The sequence below is a fragment of the Camelus ferus genome, chromosome 21 (assembly GCF_009834535.1).
Source record: "Camelus ferus isolate YT-003-E chromosome 21, BCGSAC_Cfer_1.0, whole genome shotgun sequence".
NCBI classification, from domain to species: domain Eukaryota; kingdom Metazoa; phylum Chordata; class Mammalia; order Artiodactyla; family Camelidae; genus Camelus; species Camelus ferus.
The window spans coordinates 17,512,886-17,537,226 of record NC_045716.1 but is presented as its reverse complement, the minus strand read 5'-3'; the positions used below and the strand labels follow the sequence as shown (position 1 = coordinate 17,537,226).

The following is a 24,341-nucleotide window of genomic DNA, read 5'->3' as shown; positions in this document are numbered from 1 at the left end:
GAAAAAGACCCTTTATCTGTGTAATGCAAATAAAACTAGACTTTTTTGCTTGCCCTTTTAAAAGACTAATTTTGACATTGTGACACATCCAAAAGAAATACAAATCCAAAACTTCAAAAACTTGATAAGTAATGTAGCCCTTTAGTGAAGTCTCTTAAAGATAACATAAAGGGAATATTAAATCAAACAGCAGACAGCAAAATGACCGCTTGCCTTCACCCCACACAAAGAGAGCCACTAACCCAGTCTCTCTTCTGTCACACAAAGGCCTGCAGCACAGGCTAGCGCTCTTTACTCATCTCTTTTCCACCCTTGCAAATTCCAGACTTTCTTCCCCTGCTAACTCATACTTTAAAAAAAAAAAATTAAATCAATTTAGCTTCTTCGAAGTCTCCTCTCCAGCTATAACCTCACCCCTACTACACACACTATCCAGCAGTTCTTTAAAAAAAAAAAAATCCTTAGAAAAATCATAGAGATAGAGTAGAAGCTTTGAATACTTGTGCTTCAGTTATTTTTCCCCTGTCATGTTTTAAATTAAAGAAGTGAAATATGGGGATGTCTTCCTTTCTTGGTTGAATTTATAGAGAATATATGTGACAGTTGGCACCAGTGTTTGTGAAAAGGAATAGTGAGAGATCACGGCAGAAAGAGGCCAGATCAGTAGGGACCAAATTATAAAGAGCTTTCATTTACAAGTTCAAGAGTTTGGATCAGTTGTTTAAGTCCCTGTCACCCTCAGTTTCTTTTATTCAGCAGTGGAACATTGGCTCTCAACTACAAGGTGAAAAGGAATAAACTTTTTTTCATGCACTTTTTGTGTGGCTGAAAGGGGAGTTCAAGGTCAGTTGGGCAGTTTTGGGGGCTTCCTGTGGAGTTTGATATGAGAACCATATCTTACAAACCAAACTTGAGTTTGCACTTCCTAGGATTTCAAGCTAATTTTTCCTCTGGTGACCTTGCCTGCCTTATCATGTCTGAATTTAGTGTCAAAATTTTCCTCTTGTCAAAATATAAACCTTGGCTCATTCTTGGGCCATCTGTTGTGCACTAATAGGTTTGATTTATTCTTCCACTGGCTGACATGTGTACTATGCAGATGCAAACTTTATATTTCCTTTCATTAAAGGCTAGTTTTATTGCTTACCCTAGTGGCACAAATAACGGCATTCATATTAGCTAGTTATATTAACTATTTCTAGTTTTGGGATGAGTAATATACTTTGCTTATGTTTTTACTATGATGGGAAGTCCTACATCATAGACATTTTAATAGACTTTTAAACTGGTTACACTCTACTTAATTTTATTATGTCTAATTTTTTTTTGCAATTTTTATGTTCAGGATATATCACTATGTATGTCTGTATTTTAATGATTTCAAATATCCTAATTGCCTTTGCTTTTTAATTGCTTTAAACGAATGGACACATTTGGTTTCTGATCAACAATTAGTATAACTACTGGAAAATAACATTAGTTCAGAATGTTGTGAATTTGATAAATAATTTTGAAAGGCCTACTTCTGATTATTGCTTTGGCCTTCTTATTTTTAAGGTTTGATATGTTCTTCAATTTGTTTGGCAGCTTAAAAGATACTTGGTAAGGTACATGAAGTAGTGACAGTAGAAAACAAAAGCTCCCGAGGGTAGGAACACAGATAAGAGAAAATTTAATACAAAGCTATTTTTTTCTTTTTTTCCAGTTTTATTGAGATATCATTGACATACATCACTGTATAAGTTTAATGTGTACAACATATTGGTTTGATTTAACATATATTGTGAAATGATTGCAGTAAGTTGGTTTTTGGGTTTTTGTTTTGGCAGGGAGGAGGTAGTTAGGTTTATTTATTCTTAGAAGAAGTACTGGGGATTGAACCCAGGACCTCATGAATGCTAAGCATGCACTCCTTTGATTGAGCTATACCCTCCCCGCTGATTGCAGCAAGTTTAGTTAGTGTCCATCATCTCACATAGATACAATAAAAAGAAAAAGAAGGAAAAAAAAAGTTCTTATGATGAGAACTCTTAGGATTTACTCTAAACAATTTTTATACGTATCATACCAAAGCTATTTTTGAAATGAGGATAGATGCTCTTTTTGTTTTGATCTGGTTTTGACAGTTTTCTTTGTTGGAAAACTAACCTCATCTCTGTAATCCAGTGTATATGGATCAAATATAAAATGTTAAGAGGCCATTGTTATTAATATGGGCCTGATCTGCAAAACTTTTTGACTAATAGAGGTCCATGTTGATCTAAATGAAAGCTGCTTAGCGTCACAAGTGCAGCCTGAGATTCCCTCATTCCTAGGGGACATCCTTAGATATTAAATACATTCCTTTCTCTCAAAAATAAAGGGCTCCAGCCTTGACTCAGAGTTTCCTAATACAGGAAAAGCTGTTTTACCTAGTACAACAGAGACTAGTAGGTGATCTGTTAATTAATTAACAAAATTAGTTAATGCAGGGGATCATTTTCTAAAAAAGAATAATATTTGAATCTTTATTTTATTTAATTTACTTACATAAACGTGCATGCATTTGCCAAGTTTTTTGAAGTAGGGCCAATTCCTTTTGCGTTCAGATATAGCAGAGTCCCATGTTGTCTTTCTTGCATAAACTATACTCAGTGCTCTCTTTTTTTTCACACCATATTTTATCAGCGATGTAGTATTTTATTAAATTACACAAATACAATTAGCAGAAGTTTGAGAAAGCTTAGTTTAGGAAAAATACACAACTAGTCATAAATGTTCAGTGTGCTAGGGGCATCAGTCAGTAAGTTTTAGAGGAGGAATGGGAAAGGCTGTCTAAACTGGTAAGTCAGTTTAAGTTGAGGTCAGTTTCTACTTGACACAGATATGTAGAATCAACATTTGACAACACTTAGTAGGGCCTCAGTTTTATTGTGTTTTACCATCATAACCTTCAGCTGAACAAAATGTGGTCCTATTTTTTTGATGTTAGTCTCTAATGCTTTAGCTCTCTTAAAAAGAGAAGAAACTGATAACTTTGGATGCTCTATGATGCACTAATATTTTCTCTTTTTCTAACAAAGTGCTTAGAAGAGGGGATTGAGAGAATTATATGAAAATAGTGTATTTTCTCATGCACAAAATTGCATAGCATTGGAAAACTGATACTTTATTCTCACAGTGAAATGTTTTGGTGTTTTCCCACCAGTGTTTCTCTAAGTTCCTCTGGGAATAAAAATGACAAAGTGTTTATTATAATATCTGTCCACATAGTTTCCTCCCTAAAGATATCCCTTTGTATCTCAGTCCTTAAAGACTTTTCAGGAGTCCATTTGAAGATATCTTAAAGTTAGTGACATAGTTTTGAATGACAATGCCAAAATAAATCACATTTATCTCTGTGGCGACATCTTTTTTCTACTTCTCCTTTTTATTTTTGAATAGCTTCATCTTTGTTGCAGTTGGATTATATTAACTGACTTAATAGGAAAGAAAGAGTTTTGTTAAGATTCATCTAATTGAATGCACCTCTCCTTTTCCAGGACTGAATTTCCTGTACAAGTTCTTTAATAAATAAGTAAAAGTGAGAAGGGTGGTATGTATCAAGAAGGCTGTATAATAAATATGGGGGGTTTAATGTGGTTAAAAAAAAGAGTAAAATGATCTCTGATTATATTAACCCTTATTGAGATTCCTCTTGAGTAAATACTGTTAATGTTATTTCACAAATATATAATATAACTAGCAATTAGGTTTAGGTTGAGCTATGCATGACAGAAAATCTAAAATAATAGTGGCTTACACCAATTAGAATTGTATTTCTCTCTCATTTTGTAAGTTCTGGAGACTATCTGGTAGCTCCCCGATCATCAGGATCCCTAACTCCTTCTATCTTGTTGCTCTGTAAACCTCAGACTGCAGTTTCCATCTCATGGCCCAGAGTGGCTGCTCCAGCTCTAGCAGTCATATCTGCATTCTAGACAGCAAGAAGGAGAAAAGGGAAGGAGGAGGGTTGCCTCCCACCATCACCACCTTGACGAAGTTGCATGCACTATTTCTCCTTATAGTCCATTGACCAGAACTTGAATGTATGGCTTAATATGATTGCAGAAGAGGCTAGGGATTATAGTCTTTATTCTGAGTGGCTTTCTGTTCAACTAAATGTGGAAGGTCCTATTTCTATTCTAATATTATAGAAGGGAAAGCAGATACTGGGCGTAAATGACTGTTTCTGCTACAAAAATCATTCTTTCCCTAACAAAATAAAAACCTGAAAATATTCTCTGTAGCACAGTGCTGAATACATGGTCGGTCACTGTGCTCAGTAAATTTTGTTTAATGAATGCAAGAAGTCAATAAGTATTTGTTGATTGACTCCTTTGTTTCTGGAGATGTCACTAATAGAATGAATGAAAGGCCATAAAAGGGAGTGAGATGAACACAGTTGGAGAGAAAAAAATGATTGAAGATTCACTGTGGCAAGAAACATTTAATTTGAGGAAGTGAAAGTAAATGTTAAATGAAGCAACTCTACTGTGCTAGGTGTGTGTGTGTGTATAAATTATTTTTAATATAAAATAAGCACAATTCGAGTTTGTAGTATTTTTGATTCTCTGTAGTTCTAGTGTATGGGCCACTTTGGTAAACTAGCATTTTTTAAATTATAGGTTTTCCCTCCCGTTTGCAAACCTTTATTTATTAGAGGTAAGGCAGCTTAACTCTTAATAGTTTTTATGCATTCAAGATGTGATTTTTCTTTTTCACAAATAATAATGTGTTTTTTAGTTTTCTGCTGCAAAAGTAACTACTTTGTTTGAAATTTAATGAAGAGAGAACATAGGAGGCATTATGTCCGGAAAATCATGTTTAAAAACATACAGTATGACATCTAGATCTTAGCAGGAACTCAAGTCTGAACCTGACCTCAACCCATAACCAATGGAATCTAAGTGTGTTTATTTTTACAATAGCCTTAATTTGGGACTTGTAAGTTTGTTGGTTTGTTTTCTCATTCGATTTTGGGGATCTTGATGCAGTATTTTAATTACAGAAGTTTAGCTATTTATAGTTTTCATGGCATGAAGATCAGCAAATTTTGTTTTGTCTTGGCTATCATATGTTATCTTACTCTCAGAAACATGTGATCTTTGTGTCTAACAATGCACTTTAAAAAAACCCCAAAAACCTCCTTAGCTGCAATGTTGAAATTCTAACAACAATTTCACTCATCCTTTCCCCTCTTTTTAAAAAAAAACACGTTCTCATGGAGATGTTGCCTCGAATTAGACAAAGTAGAAGCAGTTACTGGAAATGTTTTCTATGCAGTCCTGTTCATATACATTAACTTCAATTTTTTTTCACAGCCTAGATTTTTTCTTAGCTTTGCTGATAATCACATTTCATAATCACAATGACTTTGAACTAAGATGCATTGAATTTTTATCACTCTCAGCTGTGTCAAATCCTACTTTTTGATGACTCCTTCCATATAGAAGTTTGTTGACTGGTGAAACAGATGAACAAAGGAATAAGAAAAGAAAGCAAGAGGGGTTAGACTGAGGGTCAGCTTTATCTCAGTTTAACTATATTCCTTTAAATGGAAACACTAATGTACATTTTTTTTCTTTTGTCTTTTTTTTCCTTTTGTTGTGACCAGTCCCATGTTTTTGCTAGGAAAAAGATGAAGTATTGAAAACAGTAGTTAATATCAAAGTCATAAGTCATTTGTAATACCTTACAGATGTGCATACCTTTTCCAAAACATTCATACACCCTTTTTTGAAGCCAAACCCCTCTTGGCTCATTCTTACTTCAGTATTTGTGTGGTTGGAAACCAGAAACCTCAGATGCCATGGGTTACTTATAGATGACCAGTCATTGGCAGTATTAAATTTAGAACTATATAATTGCACTAGGCATGCATTTATGATGTTTTTAATCCTTCCACAAAACTGTATGCTTTTTGAGGGCAAGAACTATACATTTTCTTTCATGTATACCTGTTGCTTACTAAAAACAAACACACAAACAAAAAAAAATCACTGTAGCTACTTAAAGAGAGAGGAGGAGGCTAAGCAGGCAAGGCTTTATTTAGATCCTGGCCCTGCTTTAATTAGAATCTTCCTTTTATATATCAATAATTTGGGACTAGAATTTTTAGGGGGGAAAACATTCCTTTTTTTCCCTGACGCTGCCCACCCCCATTCCTCTTCTTTTGAAAAGAAGTTTAAAATGACTCTATCGGACAGATAACTTCAGTGTCTTGTGACATTATCTAGACTAGCCTCCTCAGTTTACAGGACTAGAAACAGACCAAGTTTATACAGCTGTTCAGTGGAAGAGCTGGAATTAAAATCCCTCCATTCTGATTGCTTGACCAATATTCTTTATAGCGTACCTCAGCATATGTTATCAGACATAGGAGTATTGCAAGAATGCTGCATAGTACCTGGTAATGATAGACACTCAGTACTTCATAATGCTTATTGCTTATTGCATTATGAATAAGTGAATCATAAAATGACTTGTAGTTAATTATCCCAAAACTCAGTTCAAACAAAAACTGTTTTTTTTTTTTTTTAATGATCACAATGAAATGTTGGCCTCTTAGAAACTCTGAATTTGTTCTGTTACAAGACTAAGCCAATTGTTATGTGTAACAGACTGTTCTTTTGTTAATCTTAGGATCACCTGCTGTTACCAGCTACCACCCATAACAAGACCACAAGGCCAAAGATGTCAATTGTATTACCAGCAATAAACATAAATGGTAAGTTGGAATTTTGATTTGTGAATGATATTAGATTGCTTTCTTTAACCAAGCTTGTTGTGTTCTCTGAGAGTGAATCTATAAGTTAGGTTTTTTTGGAACTCAGAGCAGTTTCCTGTGTTACATAATTGGTGATATGATTCCCAGACCAAATCTCAGAAGCCTATTCATATCTAATCCAGAATACTGATGAATTTGGCATTGATAGTATTACTGTTGCATTTTGTTCTCCCACTAGTGCTGAGTATTAAGTAAAATACAAATACTGTAATACTTTGAGAGTATCTGAAGATGTTAAGGCATAGAGTACTTGCTTATACTCTAGGAGGAAAAATAAAGCAAGCACAAAAATCGCTGTACTCCAAAAAGAAAGCCTCATAAGGAATAAAAGTACTAAAGAAATTTAGTAAAGAAGCAGTTACTCTCAGCTGTGTTCTTCACGGAAAAGAGAAATGGTAGCTGTGTGTTGCAGATGTTGTTGGCTGATTGCTTTCTCTGACACATCATATTAGGCTCTGATAAAAGTGGGGATTGGCTCTCCTTCTCAGATCCACTTATCTGGTGTAATAGAACTACGGGTAAATGTTCTGTCTAGTAATGAGAACCTCATAGCTTAATGAGTAAGGTGAAAATAAAAAGCCCTTTGAACTAACCTGCTGTTGAACTAGTCTCCATTCTGATTGATGATTATGAGTAAGTCACCAAAAACAATTACAAAACAACATTGGGATTCTAGATAAATTCCAATAAAATTTAGCCTTAGAGAAAAAATATTAGATATTCATTATGTGTTTTAAGACCATGGAGGAGTATAGAGTTTCAATTAGCTATATACAGACAGCTTATTTGAAATGCTTAGGAGGCAACTTTATAGACATAAAACTTTTTTGTTAAAGCATATAAGAATTATGACATTTTCTTAGTCTTTACGAAGACATTTAGAACATTTGGGGGGAAAAAACCAATTGAGAACTTATCTTCCTTCAATAAAGGCACACTTCTGAAGCTTTCATGGAGCAATCATATTACTACTTCAAGGGGGACAGTATATTCCAAAGTGTATTATATTATATTCTGAAGAATACATTTCAGAAATATTGTTTATTCTTATCCTATTGGTACCTGGGTTTCTCTACTTGAACCATAATAGATTTAAAGTCTGATCAGCTTATGCCCAGAAAGGCTATTGTCTAAGCTTCAACAAGGCAGAATTCACTTAATTTTGTTGTTCTGATCTTGAGTTCTTCTGCAAGAGAATGCCTGGCTTTATTTTATAACAGTGAGCTATCTGTATTAAGCCAAGAACAGTAAGATGCTGTTTGACTCTGATTATGTTAACCAGGGGACTGAGTTTTGAAAATGAGCTTTTCATGGATTTGAAAAATACAATAATTGGAGGATCATTTCCATTTTAATCTGGTTTGGATTTCCTTATAAATAAATTTTGTTTTGTTTTCCTTTTTAGGATGTAGTAAACTATTAGAAAAGTTAAGATTCAAATTCAAGAAATAGTGAGAGTATATACCATGTGTCAAGTATTGTGCCGCATCCTCAACCTCTTTTCTGAACAGTCCCTCCACCTTCTTGCTCTCAGTGAGGATACTTCTCAAATCAGAGCCTGATTTTATTTCCCCGCCGCATATACCTCTGAGCCTACAGGTGGGGTAGGTAGTAGTATCCTTCCTCCCTGCTACAACTGGCGAATTATCTCTCCTTCTTTCTTCTTCAGTCCCCTTAACATCTTTCAAGTTTATAGCACCAGACTTTACTCCTCTTGCCTGTCTTTGTTGCTGTCTTCTACCCCACCTTTACTGATGAGTCTGCCCACTGCTCTTGGCACCTCTGTGTATAACTTCAGCATGCTCACAGAGGATTCATCCAGCACTCTGGCCCCTTTTGATCCAGTCATCTTTTAATCTGCACCACCTCAGCCTCCCCTCCACACGGTCATACTCTAGACCTCATCATCATCCATAAGAGCACTCCCTTTGAAATCTCCTCTTCAAGCATCCCGCTCTGTATTTACTCTCCTGCTGTAATACCCGCACTCCAACTACTCTCTGACCTCACAGATCTCCAGTTCTCTGACCCTATCACTTTTTCTGTGTCTATTACATCCATAATAGCCATACAACCCCCTCTTTCCCAGTCTACATTCCATGTCCCATACTGTCACCACTCTCCTGCAACACCCCCTCCCTGGCCCTTTTTTTCTTAGGTCCCACTTGTTTGCAAAAATACCACCCTAGTTAAACTCAGCTATCTATCCTCTTTATGCCTGCTTTCAAGGAGTTGAAAATTGCTACAAAAAGCATCCAGTCAGGCCAAGTAGATTCACTTCGAATTTATGACCATTAATGCCAAAGGGATATTCAGTATGGCCTGCCATTGCTAGTAAATACACTTGCCTTCTCTCTGAAACAAGAATTTCTAACCTTCTCAAATCTCCAACATCCCCTCAGCTGTGAACTCACCAAATAGCTACACTGAGAAAATCGGTGTAATCAAATAAGAGCTGTCTCGTTTTACCACTACCAGCAGCCCAGCTGCATCTGCACCTGCAAACTCTGCCTTTCCTCTATTGCCCTGGGGAAAAGTCTCTAACATTGAGTTCTAAATCCCAACTTTGCTACTTACTAGATAGGTATAGTTGGGTTAGGCAAGCTAATTAACTTCTGTGCCTCAGCTTCCTGTAAAAGGACATTAGTAGTAATATATTCCTCTTAGAGTTGTGTGAGAATTAAATGAGCAAATATGCTTTAAATATTGCCTTGCTGTTTTCAGTTTAGTCACTATGTTACCACCTCTGTCACTGTCATTGTCATCATCACCATTATCTAAGGTGACTTCTAACTTTTACACCCTGCATCCCAGTCCTTCTCATAGTTTCAGACACTTTGTGCCTGCGTTTTTAACCTACCTTTCCGTCCTCCATGATCAGTTGTTTATCTGCTAGATCATTCCCATCAACATACAAAATGTTTTAATATTATTTTTGGTGTAGGGAGACTCTCTTAACTCCATATTCTGTTTCTCTGCTACCCTTCATAGCAAAATTCTTGAAAGAGTTACTTGTACTCTTTGCCTTCATTTGCTTATCTCCCACTCTCTTCTCTGCCCACCTTTACCTGGCTTTTGCCTTTTACTCTACTGAAATGCTCTTGCAAAAGGGTCGCAAATGACCAATATCTTTCCAAAGCTAAAGGTCATGTCTCCATTCTCATCTTACCTGACTTCTCAGCAGTATATGACATGGTTGACTTCCTTCTTTTTTTCAGTGCTCCGATTTTTTTTTTTTTTAATTTCCAATCTACAGGAAAGTTGAAAGATGAGCATAGTGAGTATATGGTGACCTTTTACCTAGATTTTACCAATTGTTAACATTTTCCCGCATTTGCTTCATCTTTATCTATCTACACTTACGTGTGTTTTTTTCCTAAACCATTGGAGAGTTAGTGGTGGACATGTTGACACTTTACCTCTAAATACTTGATTATGCATCTCCTAAGAAAGGGGTATTCTCCTACATAAGCACAGTAAAAATGACCACACTTTAAAAAAGTTTGACATTGATACAATACAGTTTAATATATAATCCATATTCAAATTTCCACATTTGCCCCAAAATATTCTTTGTAGCTCTGGGGGAGAGGGATTCAAATTCAGTCAAAGATCATACACTGGATCTACTTGTCACACCTTTTTAGTCTCCTTGCACTTAAAATAGGTCCTTTGCCATTTTTTAAACCATTTTTAAAAACTGACGTATAGTTAATTTACAATGTTATGGTAATTTCAAGTGTACAGCAAAGTGATTCAGTTTATACAGATATATAGATTCTTTTTCAGATTCTTTTCCATTATAGGTTATTATAAGATATTGAATAAAATTCCCTGTGCTATACAGTAGGTCCTTGTTGTTTATCTGTCTTATATATAGTAGAATGTATATGTTAATCCCCAAACCTTAATTTATCCCTCTCCCCCACGCCTACTCTGGCTTTCCTCTTTGGTAACCGTAAGTTTGTTTTCTATGTTTATGAGTCTATTTCTGTTTTATAAATAATTTCATTTGTATCTTTTTTTAGATTCCACATGTACAGTAATATCATATTATATTTGTCTTTCTTTGTCTAACTTACTTCACTTAATATGATCATCTTTAGGTCCATCCATGTTGCTGCAAATGGCATGGTTTCATTCTTTTTTATGGCTGAATAATATTCCATTGTGTGTGTCTGTGTGTGTGTGTGTATCTCTCACATCTTCTTTATCTATTCATCTGTCAATGGACATTTAGGTTTCTTCCATGTCCTCTGCCCTTTTTAAATTGTTTTTCTTGACATACATTTTTTAGAAATCAGATTTATTGAGGTATAATATACATATGTACAATTTAATGAGTTTTGACAAATGCAAACAGTTGTGAAACCACCACTTCAATCAACATTTTCATTAATTCAAAAAGTTTCCTTGTGCTGCTTTACAATAAGTCTCTTCAGGTGCATTTTTGATATTCCCTCTTTTTTGAAACACTTTATTTGGTAGGCTTTCATGATACCATGGCTTGTCTAATTTTCCTCCTATATCTCCTTCTCAGTCAGCTTAGCCAACTTCTCCTCCACTGTGAGGACAGGAATCTTATTTGTTATGTTTGCCATTTATAACCATTTCCTCGGTACCTGGAACAATGTCTGGCACAGGAAACATTGTAAGATGTTCATCTCTGTTAATTTAAATAATGCTCAGCTAACAGCTCAGTGTTATCTTCATTTTGTAGATGAAGACCTTGAAGCTCAAGAAAGTAATTTGTACCATTTATACAACTACTACATAACAGAGGCCAGGATTTAAATACATTGTATAAAATATTTTAGATTAATTATTATACTGTTAATTAAATATTTTGGTATTATAGATAATGCAAATATTAAAAATATTTGGACTCCAGAACTTAAGATAGATTTTTATACCACTTTGTCCCTATGGTATAAAGATTAAGCACATTTATTGAGATCAATATGGTATAATTCAATGTAATATAATGTTTTGGATTTGATAGACACATGTTTGTTGAATTACAGAATAAGGTAAATGTTTCTTGGTCATTACTTTGTGGTCTCCTGAAATACTTTACTATTTTAACTACATGATTAAAAACAGTTGGCAAGCACAGTTTAGTCTAATCTTTTCAAATGTAAAATAATTAAAATGTGTACTAGGTTACCTTTCTACCACACTAATTGAGGTTTGAAATTTATAGTAAAGAGTGAATTGAAATTATTAACCTCCTTTTCAATAACTATTTTACAAAGGAAAATATATGCAAAAAATTGACCTATAGAACTCTCCAAGATCCAGAGATAGATTCCTTTGGCTTATTAGGCAATGAATTTGACAAGCAGTACTATAATTGTATCACTTATAATCCAAAAAGTATAAGTTACATAGGCACAAAAAAGTTTGAGTATTTGTTTATTGAAGAAACAGAGACATTGTGAGGATATCTCTTAACTTAAAAAAGAAAAAGTTTTTCATCCTGAGCAATATAAGGACTTGAGAAAACGGAATAAAATATATTTTCTGCCATTTCTGAATTCGAAAGTTACATGTAACTTGGAAAGAAAAACAAGTTGTACGTTGAATCTGTCTCTCTGACTTAAGTGGAACCTGTAGAATTTTGGAGAGAGTTGTAGGGGACATAAAGTCAGATTTTATTGAGCAACTGGTTTTTGTAGTACCCTGGGTAAGGATATTCGGGAAAAGGAATTTGATTTTCCAATTTTAGCAAAGTAAATTAGATTCCCAGGTCAATGTCTGGTCTTAAACTATAAAGTATAAAAATTCTTTGTGGTTTAGAGCTGTAGAAAAAAAAGTCTGTATAAGAAATAGCTAAAGAGAGTGAGAAATGGGCATGAAATTAATGCCATTTAGAAAATACTCATCATTTCGTGTTCCCCATGCACATTGTAATTAACTGCTCATTTTGAATTAATCTTTATTAATTTAATTTTTTGTCTCATAAGAGAGTTGAAAACAGGTTAGTGAAGCTGTAAGAAAGTCTTTTTTTTTGTCTGAGGAAGTCTTCACATCAAAGATTATTGAAGTAAAATAAAACTCTAGGTATGCTTCAAAAAAAGCTTTAAAAAAGTGATTGCAGATGGATGGCAGAGCAGTTGATAATAAATTAAAAGCTATTGCTATTTAAAAAAAAAGATTCTGAAAGGTTTCCTTGTACCTTGTCAGCATTTCCTGCTTTTAAATTATTTCCACTTATCTTATGGTAAAACTGCTCATTTCCTTTCTTTTGCTCTTGACAAATAATTCAACAAAATAGAATACAGAATAGATTAGTTTTTAATGGTAACTACTTTATTAGACATCTTTCATCAGGGAATGAATACATCCATTAGCAGATACATTTCATAATTTGACCAACACTTTTGTTGATTTGGTTTTACTGTTCTCTTTCCCTCTGAATGCCATGTACCTAAGTTAGTGTGGTACATGAGTAGTAAAAATAAAGCTGTAACTCTCTTTCTACCCTGTCATTATTAAGGGTCCAAGTAGGTGAACAAATGACCACAAGGCTAAAACTGTGATTATATTTAATCTCAAAGTAATTTCCATGTAAAAAAAAATTTAAATAAGTTACTAGCAATGAAATAACCTTCTTAGTTGGAGAGGATATAATAGAAGGACAGAAAGCAAACCAACCAAATAAATGGGTTGGTTTTATTAATAAGAGAATGTTGATACAACTGCTTTTGATGATAACAGTTTCATAGAAGTACTATCCCAAAGAAAATATATGTGTAAACTGTCCTATTTTAGACATGTTCTGCTCAAGCAGGCTGGTTGCCCAAGAGAGTTGTGCCTGAAAGTTCTGCCTTTTCTTCCTATAAACTCATTTCTCCTTAAAGGCCTGCAGGTTACCTATTTTTTTAAATGTATTTACAGCCTTGCACATTCATTGCATTTCATTCCATTTCAGTGCTATATAATTATATCCAGTTGAGTGAATGGAGTCTTCTCTTAAAACCATGTTTTAATTTTTTAAATGCATAATCAGATAGTTCTCTGACTTTTGACTCACTATTAAAAAACCAATAGTAAAATTCCCATACTAAGAATTTCTACTGAGAAAAGGAGAAAAATCACACTATTCACCTGAAAAAAAAGTTTTTCTCTCTCAAAATGTATACAGATCTATTAATTATATATACAGTAACTGACAAGTAAAATTATGAGTATCAGCGTTTACCATACTAACTATGATAAGCAATGCCTTTGTAAAGATCTAAATTTACATTTTGAGCCACTGGATGTAGTTGGCAGTTTTCTAGTGAAAAGAGAATCACCTAATGGAGACAGAGTATGACTCAAATTGTTTTTAAAATTTGGCTCAATTCCTTAGGTCCCTTTTTAGCTCACAGCCTCCATTGATGGTAAGTTACCAGCTATGTCTGGACCAACAGTGATGATTTAGATCTGTTCTAAACCAGAAGCAATATGCTGACTAATGTTTTTAAAGAGAGATCAATTAAGTACTAGGTAGTTATAAATCCCAATGCCTATGTTATGGGATCAAAAATTAGAATATGATAGATAATAAAATCTTGATGACTAACATCTTTTGGTGCCTTGGGAGATAAAACTTGACCTGGACTGTAAAGGAAACTTAGAAAATAAGGATGAGGAGAGTGTAAGATTTTTTTTTATATATAAAAATTGCCTTCATCTACCAGTAACAGGAAACCTAATTAGGCACTGGCTTAAAAGAATTGCATTTTTTTTCTTGTATATTGAGAAGTCCACAACAGTGAAAGTTCAGTTGTTGGTATTGATACAACAATGTAACGATGCTAGTACTTAGGTTGCTGCAATTGTTTTGGCCTTTCCCAGATGCTCTCAAAGTGTCTGTTGCAGCTCAAGCCATTATATCTGTATTTCAGACAAGAAAAAGGAGGAACGTATGGCATCTATCAGGAAAGCACATTTTCCAGAAATTTCTAGCAGACTTTTGCTTATGTCTCATTTGATATAGACTGTGTCACATGCTTATGCCTAGCTTTAATGGAGGCTCAGAGATGTAATGTTTTAATTAGGCATATTGTGATCTGAAAAAAATGTGGACTTCTCTTGGTATTGAAATAATGGATATTGGGTGGAGAGCTTAGCAGCTGCTTGCTGCAGCACTCTATCATGTGCTATGATGTGCTACTGGGAGTAGACAGTAAAAGAGGAGATTCATGTTGAAGAGAGATGAAAAATAAATGCTTACCGCATGGGATGCAGCTATGTGATTTAGGCCATTGATGAGTTAAGGAAGTGACTTTAAGCTGTCAAACAACAAAAATAATACTATGAAAGTTCTATTAGGAGACTATTCATCTGGCTGAGGTCTGTAAATATAAAAATATTAAGAGAGAAGATGAGCTGGAAGGAAGGGTAGGGTGAATTGAAACTGCAAAGATGATGAGCTAGGAGACATTGCAGCCATCTTGGGGTGAGGTCATTAAAGGCCTGGAATGGAGAGAAAGGAACAAATTTCAAAGGAAAAATCTATAGTGCTTGGCAATTGAAGGAGGAAAAAGTAAAAGCTCATTCCATGATTTTGAAATACACAGCTATCCTATAGCTGTTTCTTGCCACCCTCATTTCTTCTGGTTGACTTTCTTTCCCTTTTTGTTTCTTGAAGTCATCAGAGTATCCATTTTTAAGTCATTCCAAACCATTAGGTTATCTCCACTTATCATAGCCTTTTCTAAATCCTCTGCTACAAAGTAAATCTGAAAATAAAGACTTTTAAAATAGAAAAAAACAAGATTAATGATATATCTGCCTTTCTGTACTTAGAATACTTATCACTTTGTGGAGAATGATTATTGCTTTGATTTATTGGCAGTTGCACAGATAATTTTTTTCTATGAGTACTTTGTCTTTTTTGTATGTGATTTCCTAATCAACCATTTAATCTATAGGAACTTTCACAAGACTCCAGAGGTTTAAATTAGACCAGCTTGCACTGCATCTTCTAGGACATGACAGTTTCCTTGACCCAAAGGAGCTAATTGCCAAGCCCATTGTACCTAACTGACCTTCAGAGCCCCGTTAGCTCCAGTGAGATCACTTTCACTCTTTCTCCCTTGTGGCAAAAATCTGTTTCTACTTAAACAGATGGTTTAGCTTTCAACTAATAAATACTACAGATCATCATTTATTTAAGCCAACAATATTGGTTTGAACCTCCTACTAACTGTCCAAAATCTGAATTACTATTTTTTTATACACATTAAGCTCCCCAGAATGGATTTATCTTTTTACTGGAAAATCAGGAACCTTGTAGTGTGTGAGAAGACTGAGCCATTTCACATAATCTCAAGTTTCTGTTTTTCAGAAGAACTGCTTAACAAGGACAGGTTCAACTCCTCTGTGTATTCTCTTTTGCAGTGATTCCAATTGGAAACCCTAGGCATCATAACTTTCTATGGAGTTTTACATAGTTCTTTCAGCACTTACATGATAAATTCTTTGATATTTAAGACATAAGCTGAGGACAGGGTGATAGGCCAGCATCATCTCAGGGATATACATGTCAAAGATGTAATTTTTGTTCACATTATGAAATACCACTCCTCTTGGGCTTTTACAAATAAAGGTCAGAGAGTCCTAAGAAATGTGTATTTTATTTTTCTGAATCCAGAATCTTGAAATTGAAAATATGGACTCAGATAGTTAATTAGAGAGAACTTTTGCTTTGGGGATCTTGAGTACATCAGGCAAGAATTGCCTTTGAACTCAACTAAATATTCATAGAGATATTTTCCTCCAGGTTTATTACAGATTTTACAGAAGCAAATGCATGCCTTAAGCATAAGATTTAGATTAAATAGTAAGACAAATGTGAACTATAAAATAATTTGTTGCTGGGAATGGAGTTGTTAGGAAGGCCATATAGTTAGCCTCTTTGAAGATATCTAAAGCCCATCTCTTCATTTTTATTCTACTTACTATATGGGAGAGAACCTTGTGGGAAATATGACCTACTTGGCATTGCTACAGTATAGATTAGGACAAAGAAAGACTCATTAATATTCATGTATTCAAGCCATAAAATATCAGGGTTTAAAAGGCTTTAGTACAAAGCTATCCCCACTAACTCCCTTCCAATGTTTGGATTCCCTTCTGCAATGCTTTGCTCAGTGGCCAACCAGTTTGGATATAGTCACTTTGTGGGATGAAAACTGCCTGATTTAAATAGCTCTGGCAATTTGTAAATTGTTCCTTTTCTGTCTGTTCCTTACTCTACCGATAAACCCACAAGATTATATATAAGTGTTTCTTCTACATGATGGGCCTTTAGTTATTTATATACTATATATCCTCTAAGTCTTCACATACCAAGGCCTTCCAGTTTTCAAAAACCATTCTTCTTGTGACCTGGGCTCAAGGTGCCTCAATTCTTCTGAATGGGCTCTGCATTCTCCACCTCTCTTAAAGACTCACTGTTGGTAGAAGGCTTCAGCTTCTTACTATGTTGGCCTCTCCCTGGGGCTTCCTCCAGAGCAGCTCATCCCTGAGAGTGGGAAAAAGTGAATGAGTGAGAGAGCTCCCAAGAGAGAAGTCAGTCTCTTAAACCTCATCAGGGAAGTGCCATCCCATCAGTTCTGCTGCGTGCTGCTGGTCACGTAGCCTGACCATGGTTCACTGTAGCAGGGAACGACACAAGAGTATGAATACCAGGAAGTGGGGATCATTGGAGAACATATTGGGGCTGCCTACCACACTGGCTTATGACAGTGTATAAAGAGTAAGCCTAGAAGACAGGTTTCATGGTTTGTGGAGATGAGAGGACAGAATACTTCACATAAAAACTCCCCTATTAGTCATTTCTCCTAGCTTCCTGCCACCTAGAGCAGGGAAAGGAAGCATCTGTTTGAAATGTAATACAGGACCCCACTGAAAATGTTAAGGAATGGTTACTTTGCAATCATCCTTAGTTTTATACTACAAGATAATAATCTGGTTCTACATTTGTTTATAGTCTAATATAATTGCAGTTCAGATTTAGATATTCAGTGCATAGCACTATGCTAAGTAATGTATAAATTTCAAAAGAATTCTAAGATGTGCTTTATGCCTTCAGAGAACTAATAATCTTACTGGGAAGCAGGATAGATTTAGATCATAGAGAATCTCAGAACTGGAAGAAAACTTTGGGACAGTCTAGCACAACAGCTTCACCATACAGGTAAGAAAACAGGTTGGGGGAGCAAATAGCTGATCCAGCTGAGCTACTCTTGGAGCTATGAGCAGAGCCGGGATCTTCAGGTCCCCAGGCGCAGAACTTTAGTAAAATGTGAAAGGTAATTTATTTATACTACCAAGGATGTTCTTTGAGAACATAAACCATTTTTATATTTGAAGCAAAATGACTTAGTATGTGACATGGGGAAAGAAAAGTGAGACATAAATATCTTAGAAGACATTTTTTCTTCTCTTAAAAGACCCACTCTGTCACTGATTACTGTATGACTTTAAGCTAAGTTATAGTACATTAGTAAAACCTAAGAATATAATTAGCAGTGTCACATACCTTAGTTTTTTGAAGCAGGGACCACCATAATTGACAGTGAGGTGTTTTTATAAATTTTCCCATATTAAAGTGATAATATCCAGGTTTAAATAAAGAATTATGGTATAAATAATGAGTAAAAATAGTACGTAAGTATGAACTACACTGTTAGAATAATGAGAGGGTGAAAATAAATTAAGCATATACAAGATTTATTCAGCATATTTCACAGCTTAAAATATTTTAGAAATCCTCCCCCCTGCCACAGGTTTTCCTGTGTTGCTAGATAAAGTTACAAATTCAGGATTAGTTCCTCCCTTTTTTGGAGCGTCCACCATGTATATTAAGCATATTTCTGGTTAATTGCATTTGGTCTTCACAGAGTCTCCATGGTGTACTTTTTTATCCCCATTTTACAGTTGAAGTGGCTGAGAAATTAAGAGAACCATAACTGAATTTTCTGAATAATCCTTTGCAGTTAGTTTTCTTTAGCCCAAGCTCTGGCCCTCTAATAGTATCTTCAACCTTTCCTTTAATTAGTTTGTGACTAAGTGAAAACAGTAGAACTAAATGCCGGTTTATGTTACCATAATTTTAGAGCAACAGCTACTGTGTTTATGTCCCAGTCATCCATAAATATTTAATATTAAGCACATAATTTGGCATGGTGGCCAACTAAAAGATGAAATATTTATATTCATAAGATAGACATGCTCACAAACTAGTTCCCTGGAATTTCCATGATAAGCCAGAAAGACTTTTTCACTAGTATATTAAAATATGAAGAAACAAATTGGGAAACTGTAAGCTCTAGCTTTCTTGGCATCATAAGTTTACTGAATTAAAGCACTTTTTAAATAAATTCACTCCATCTAAATTTAGCAGACATTGATTTCAAAGTTTGCTTGCTTTTTCCATGGCACTTAAACATACAAAAGTCTTTTTTTGTTTACATTTTCTAGTAAGTAAATGTTAGTCATTTCCCTGTCCTAGCCTGTCCCAGACCAACAGATCAGTTCTACATTCAAAATAAAACATGTCATTTAATAGCAAAAATAACCAGTCTGTCTTCTCACTAATAAATTTATTGTCTGCATTACTATAGATATGAGCATGTATCTTCCCAAGGAAGCAGGCTTGTACTCAGATTAAGATAGTAAGTTCCATTACTTATAACTACCAGTTTATTAAAAGATATGATAACGGGCACTGGTGAACAGCCAGATGGAGCGATCCATAGGGCGAGGTCTGGGAGGGTCGCAGCACAGGAATTTCTGTCCCCGTGGAATTGGGGTGCATCACGGTCCCAATGCATGGATGTGTTCACCAATTGAAAGCTCTCCTAACCTTGTACTGTTGGGATTTTTATGGCATCTTCATCACATAGGCATGATCAATCATTAACTCCATTTTCAGCCCTTTTCCCTTCTCAAGAGAATTGAGGAGGCAGGGCTGAAAATTCCAAACTTCTTATCATGGCTTGGTCTTTCTGGTGACCAGCCCTCATCTAGAAACTCACCCAGAATGGCCCCATTAGGACAAAGGTCACCCAGGAAATTACAAAAGTTTCAGGAGCTTTGTGTCAGGAGCCAAGGTCAAAGACCAAATCTTAGAACAAATGATGTTCTTAGTGTGCTTATCACTTAAGAAATTGCAAAGGTTTCCAGAGTTCTGTGCCAGAAACCAGGGGCAGAGACCAATATATATTGGTCTATTCTATTATTTCACAGGAACTTAAAGTTACATAGTGAGAGGTTAAGTTCTGCCTCATGAGATAGGAGATGCTCTAAATCTACAAAGATAGCTAGATGTTAAGTGACTAAAAATTTCTATCAACTACATTTTGAATAATCAGAGAAGGTTAAATACAGGAGGTGAGAAGAAGGAAACAACCAAAGGAGAAAAATGGTGAATTTTGCCTTACTTCATGTCACTGAAAGAGAAAAAAAAATCTTTTTTCCTAAACCTTTTGATGAAATTCAGTTAGTGGAAGACTAGGTGATAACTGATATTCTCAGAAGTTAATAAGGTCTTAAAGAAAGTAACTCCACTTGAGGCCCATTATCTCTTTGTAGATATAGGGACTATCATCTCTCTAGAAAGGGTTAGTCTCAGCATAATACTCAGGAAAACAACCCCCAGAGTCAAAGCTCTTAGTTCTCACCCTGCTCAGCCTTTAACCAGGTGTGAGACCCATAAGCAAGTAGTTCAGTTTAATACCCTCATCTGTAACATAAGGTTGAGGTAGGTGATCTTTAAAATTCTATAACTTCTACATAATAGGCTAATGATAACTAATATCTTTATTTAAATGGATTGTGTATTTTAGAAAGCAAATAAATCATGAGCTTATTTTTTTGATGATGATAAATTTTCGTGAACTCAAATAATTAAGTCTTCAACTCCCACTTAGGTTTTTATTTGTTTCTTTTTAAAACAATGGTATTTTCCCACACAGTACAGCTTAGACATTCAAGTTGCAGCAGGGGAAATACTCATTGAATTTGTCATCATTATTTTTGGCTTCTATTTTTATTACAGCCTCTTTGGTTTCCTAGTTTCAGTAATCTATTTCTCAAATAGACCTGATTTAACATTAGGATTAAACTGCATTTATGATAATGATTTAGAATGTTACCATGCTTCTTTAAAAAATAGTTTTGTCTCAGTATGAAATACAAGATTTTTCACATTTATTATAAAGTGGAGGATTTTGGAGACATAAATCCACTGGCCACTAGTCAGCTATTTTCCTTTTTTGATTCAGTTGATTTCAATTGATTTAATGATGGAAATGGTAGCAAATTGTGCATTTAAAATAAAGTGAATCAACTGAATAAATGCTAAATTGTTTTCCATAGCAGCTGTACCTTTTATGCTCTCAAAGTTGTATGCAAGGGTTCCATTTTCTCCACGTTCTTAACAACACTTATTATTCTCTGTCCTGATTATAGCTATACTGGTGGGTATGAAATGATATGTCAGTTGTGGTTTTGATTTGCATTTTACCAGTGCCTAATGTTGAACATTTTTTATTGCTTTTTGGCCATTTGTGTATCTTCTTTGGAGAACTGCCTTATCAGATCATTTGTCCATTTTTAATTTGATTATTTGTCATTTTATTATTGGGTTGTAAGAGTTCTTTATATATTATAGATATAAGTCTCTCATCAGATATGATTTGCAGATTTTTTACTCATTCTATGGCTTGTTCAAGAGAGTGAAAAAGCAAACCTACAGAATGAGTAAAAATATTTACAAATCATATATCTGATAAGGGACTTATATCTAGAATATATAAAGAACTCTTAACCCAATAATAAAATATTATTATTATTATTATTATTATTATTATTATTATTATTATTATTATTATTATTATTAACAACTCTGGTTAAAGTTTGCTTTCCTGAACTTTCTGCGAGATTTTTTAAACATCTAAAAATGTGAAGTAACCTGAAATTCTATGAAGGTAGAACTAGTTTCTAACTTAAGACTGTAACAGAAAATAATAATTGTTATAGGAACCAAATTTTTTTGATTGTTTACCATATACCAAGCATTGTGCTGAGTGCTTAACAATCTTAAAATGTAAGTACTCTTATTATTCCTATAATACGGATAAAGAAACATGCATGAAGAGGTCGAGTTGCACAAAATCAGAAGGCAGCAATGCCAGTGCTTTAAAGTTGGAATGCCAGTGCAGGTTATTTTCTTTACCAGTATTCATCGTATTTTGTTTTGTTTCTTTATATTCCACTGTCATGCTTTTAAAAATAATATTATTTTGCAACTAATGTTTTATCCAATAACAATCTCTAGATTTTTCTCAGGTATATTGGAACCCAGTCTTCTTTTTTTTTTTCAGTTGAAGTATAGTCAGTTACAGTGTGTCCATTTCTGGCGTATAGCATAATGTCCCAGTTATGCATATATATAAATATATTCATTTTCATTTTTTTTCATTAAAGGTCATTACAAGATACTGAATATAGTTCCCTGTGCTATACAGAAGAAATTTGGTTTTTTATCTGTTTTTATATATAGTGGTTAACATTTGCAAATCTCAAACTCCTAAATGTATCCCTTTCCACCCTCTTTCCCCTGGTAACCATAGATTGTTTACTATGTCTGCAAGTCTGTTTCTCTTTTGTAGCTGAGTTCATTAGTGTCTTCTCTTCTCTTTTCTATTCTTTTTTCTTTTCTTTTCTTTTCTTTTCTTTCTTTCTTTCTTTTTCTTTCTTTTTCTTTCTTTCTTTCTTCCTTTCTTTTTCTTTCTTTCTTTCTTTCCTCATTCCTTTCCTTTCTTTCTTTCTTTTCTTTTCCACATATGAGTGATATCATATGGTATTATTCTTTCTCTTTCTGGCTTATTTCATTTAGAATGACAATCTCCAGGCCAATACATTTTGCTGCAAATGGCATTATTTTATTCTTTTTTTAATCACTGAGTAGTATTCCATTGTGTAGATACACTGCAACTTCTTTATACAGTCATCTGTCAATGGACACTTAGGTTGCTTTCATGTCTTGGCTATTGTATATAGTGCTGCTATGAACATTGGGGTGCATGTATCTTTTTAAATTAGAGTTCCCTCAGGATATATGCCCTGGAGTGTGATTGCTAGATTATATGGTAAGTCTATTTTTAGTTTTTTTGAGGCATCTCCCTGCTGTTTTCCATAATGGCTGCACCAAACTACATTGCCACCAACAGTGTAGAAGGGTTCCCTTTTCTCCACACCCTCTCCAGCATTTATTGTTTGTGTACTTTTTAATGATGACCATTCTGACTGGTGTTAGATGATAACTTACTGTAGTTTTGATTAGCAATGTTGAGCATTTTTTCATATGCCTATTGGCCATTTGTATGTCTTCATTGGAGAATTGTTTGTTTAGGTCTTCTGCCTATTTTTGGATCGGGTTGTTTGGTTTTTTCTTATTAAGTTGTATGAGCTGTTTATATAGTCTGGAAATTAAGCATTTGCAAATATTTTTCTCCCATTCCATAGGTTGTCATTTTCTTTTGTTTATGGTTTCCTTTACTGTACAAAAGCTTATAAGTTTAATTAGGTCCCATTTGTTTATTTTTGCTTTTATTTCTATTGCCTGGGTAGACTGCCCTAAGAGAACATTGCTAAGATTTATGTCAGAAAATGTTTTGCCTATGTTTTCTTCTAGGAGGTTTATAGTGTCTTGTCTTATAGTCAAGTCTTTAAGCCATTTTGAGTTTATTTTTGTGTATGGTGTGAGGGAGTGTTCTAACTTCACTGATTTTCACACTGCTGTCCAGTTTTCCCAACACCAGTTACTGAAGAGACTGTCTTTTCTCCATTGTATATTCTTGCCTCCTTTGTGAAAGATTAATTGACCGTAGGTCTGTGGGTTTATTTCCAGGCTTTCTGTTCCATTCCATTGATCCATATGTCTGTTTTTGTGCCAATACCATGTTGTTTTGATTACTGTAGCTCTGTAGTATTGTCTGAAATCTGGGAGGGTTTTACCTCCAGCTTCATTCCTTTTCTTCAGTATTGCTTTGGTAATTCTGGATCTTTTGTGATTCCATATAAATTTCAGGATTTTGTGGATGACATGATACTATATGTAGAAAAGCCTAAAAGATCCACACAAAAACTACTAGAGCTGATAAAAGAATTTGGCAAAGTAGCTGGATACAAGATTAACATACAGAAATCAGTGCATTTCTTTACACTAACAATGAAATATCAGAAAAAGAGAGTAAAGAAACAAACTCTTTTAAAATTGCATCCAAAACAATAAAATACTTAGAAATAAATCTGACCAAGGAGGTGAAAGACTTATACATGGAGAACTACAAAACATTGATTAAGGAAAATAAAGATGACTTAAAGAAATGGAAAGATATCCTATGCTTTTGGATTGGAAGAATCAATATTGTTAAAATGGCCATACTGCCCATGGTAATCTACAGATTTAATACGATCTCTATCAAATTACCCATGACATTTTCCCAGAAACAGTCATTCACTTCTG

The 24,341-nt window shown here is 34.6% G+C and overlaps 1 protein-coding gene across 1 annotated transcript in view; it reads left to right on the top strand.

The window, feature by feature from the left end:
- ATF6 (activating transcription factor 6) overlaps positions 1 to 24,341 on the top strand; it is a gene marked incomplete at its 5' end in the record, with an annotated part of 166,906 nt that overhangs the window by 116,230 nt on the left and 26,335 nt on the right. The window contains one exon of the mRNA XM_006173144.2: positions 6,664 to 6,748. Coding sequence (XP_006173206.2) covers positions 6,664 to 6,748 — 85 coding nt within the window. The remainder of the gene's footprint in view (positions 1 to 6,663; positions 6,749 to 24,341) is intronic.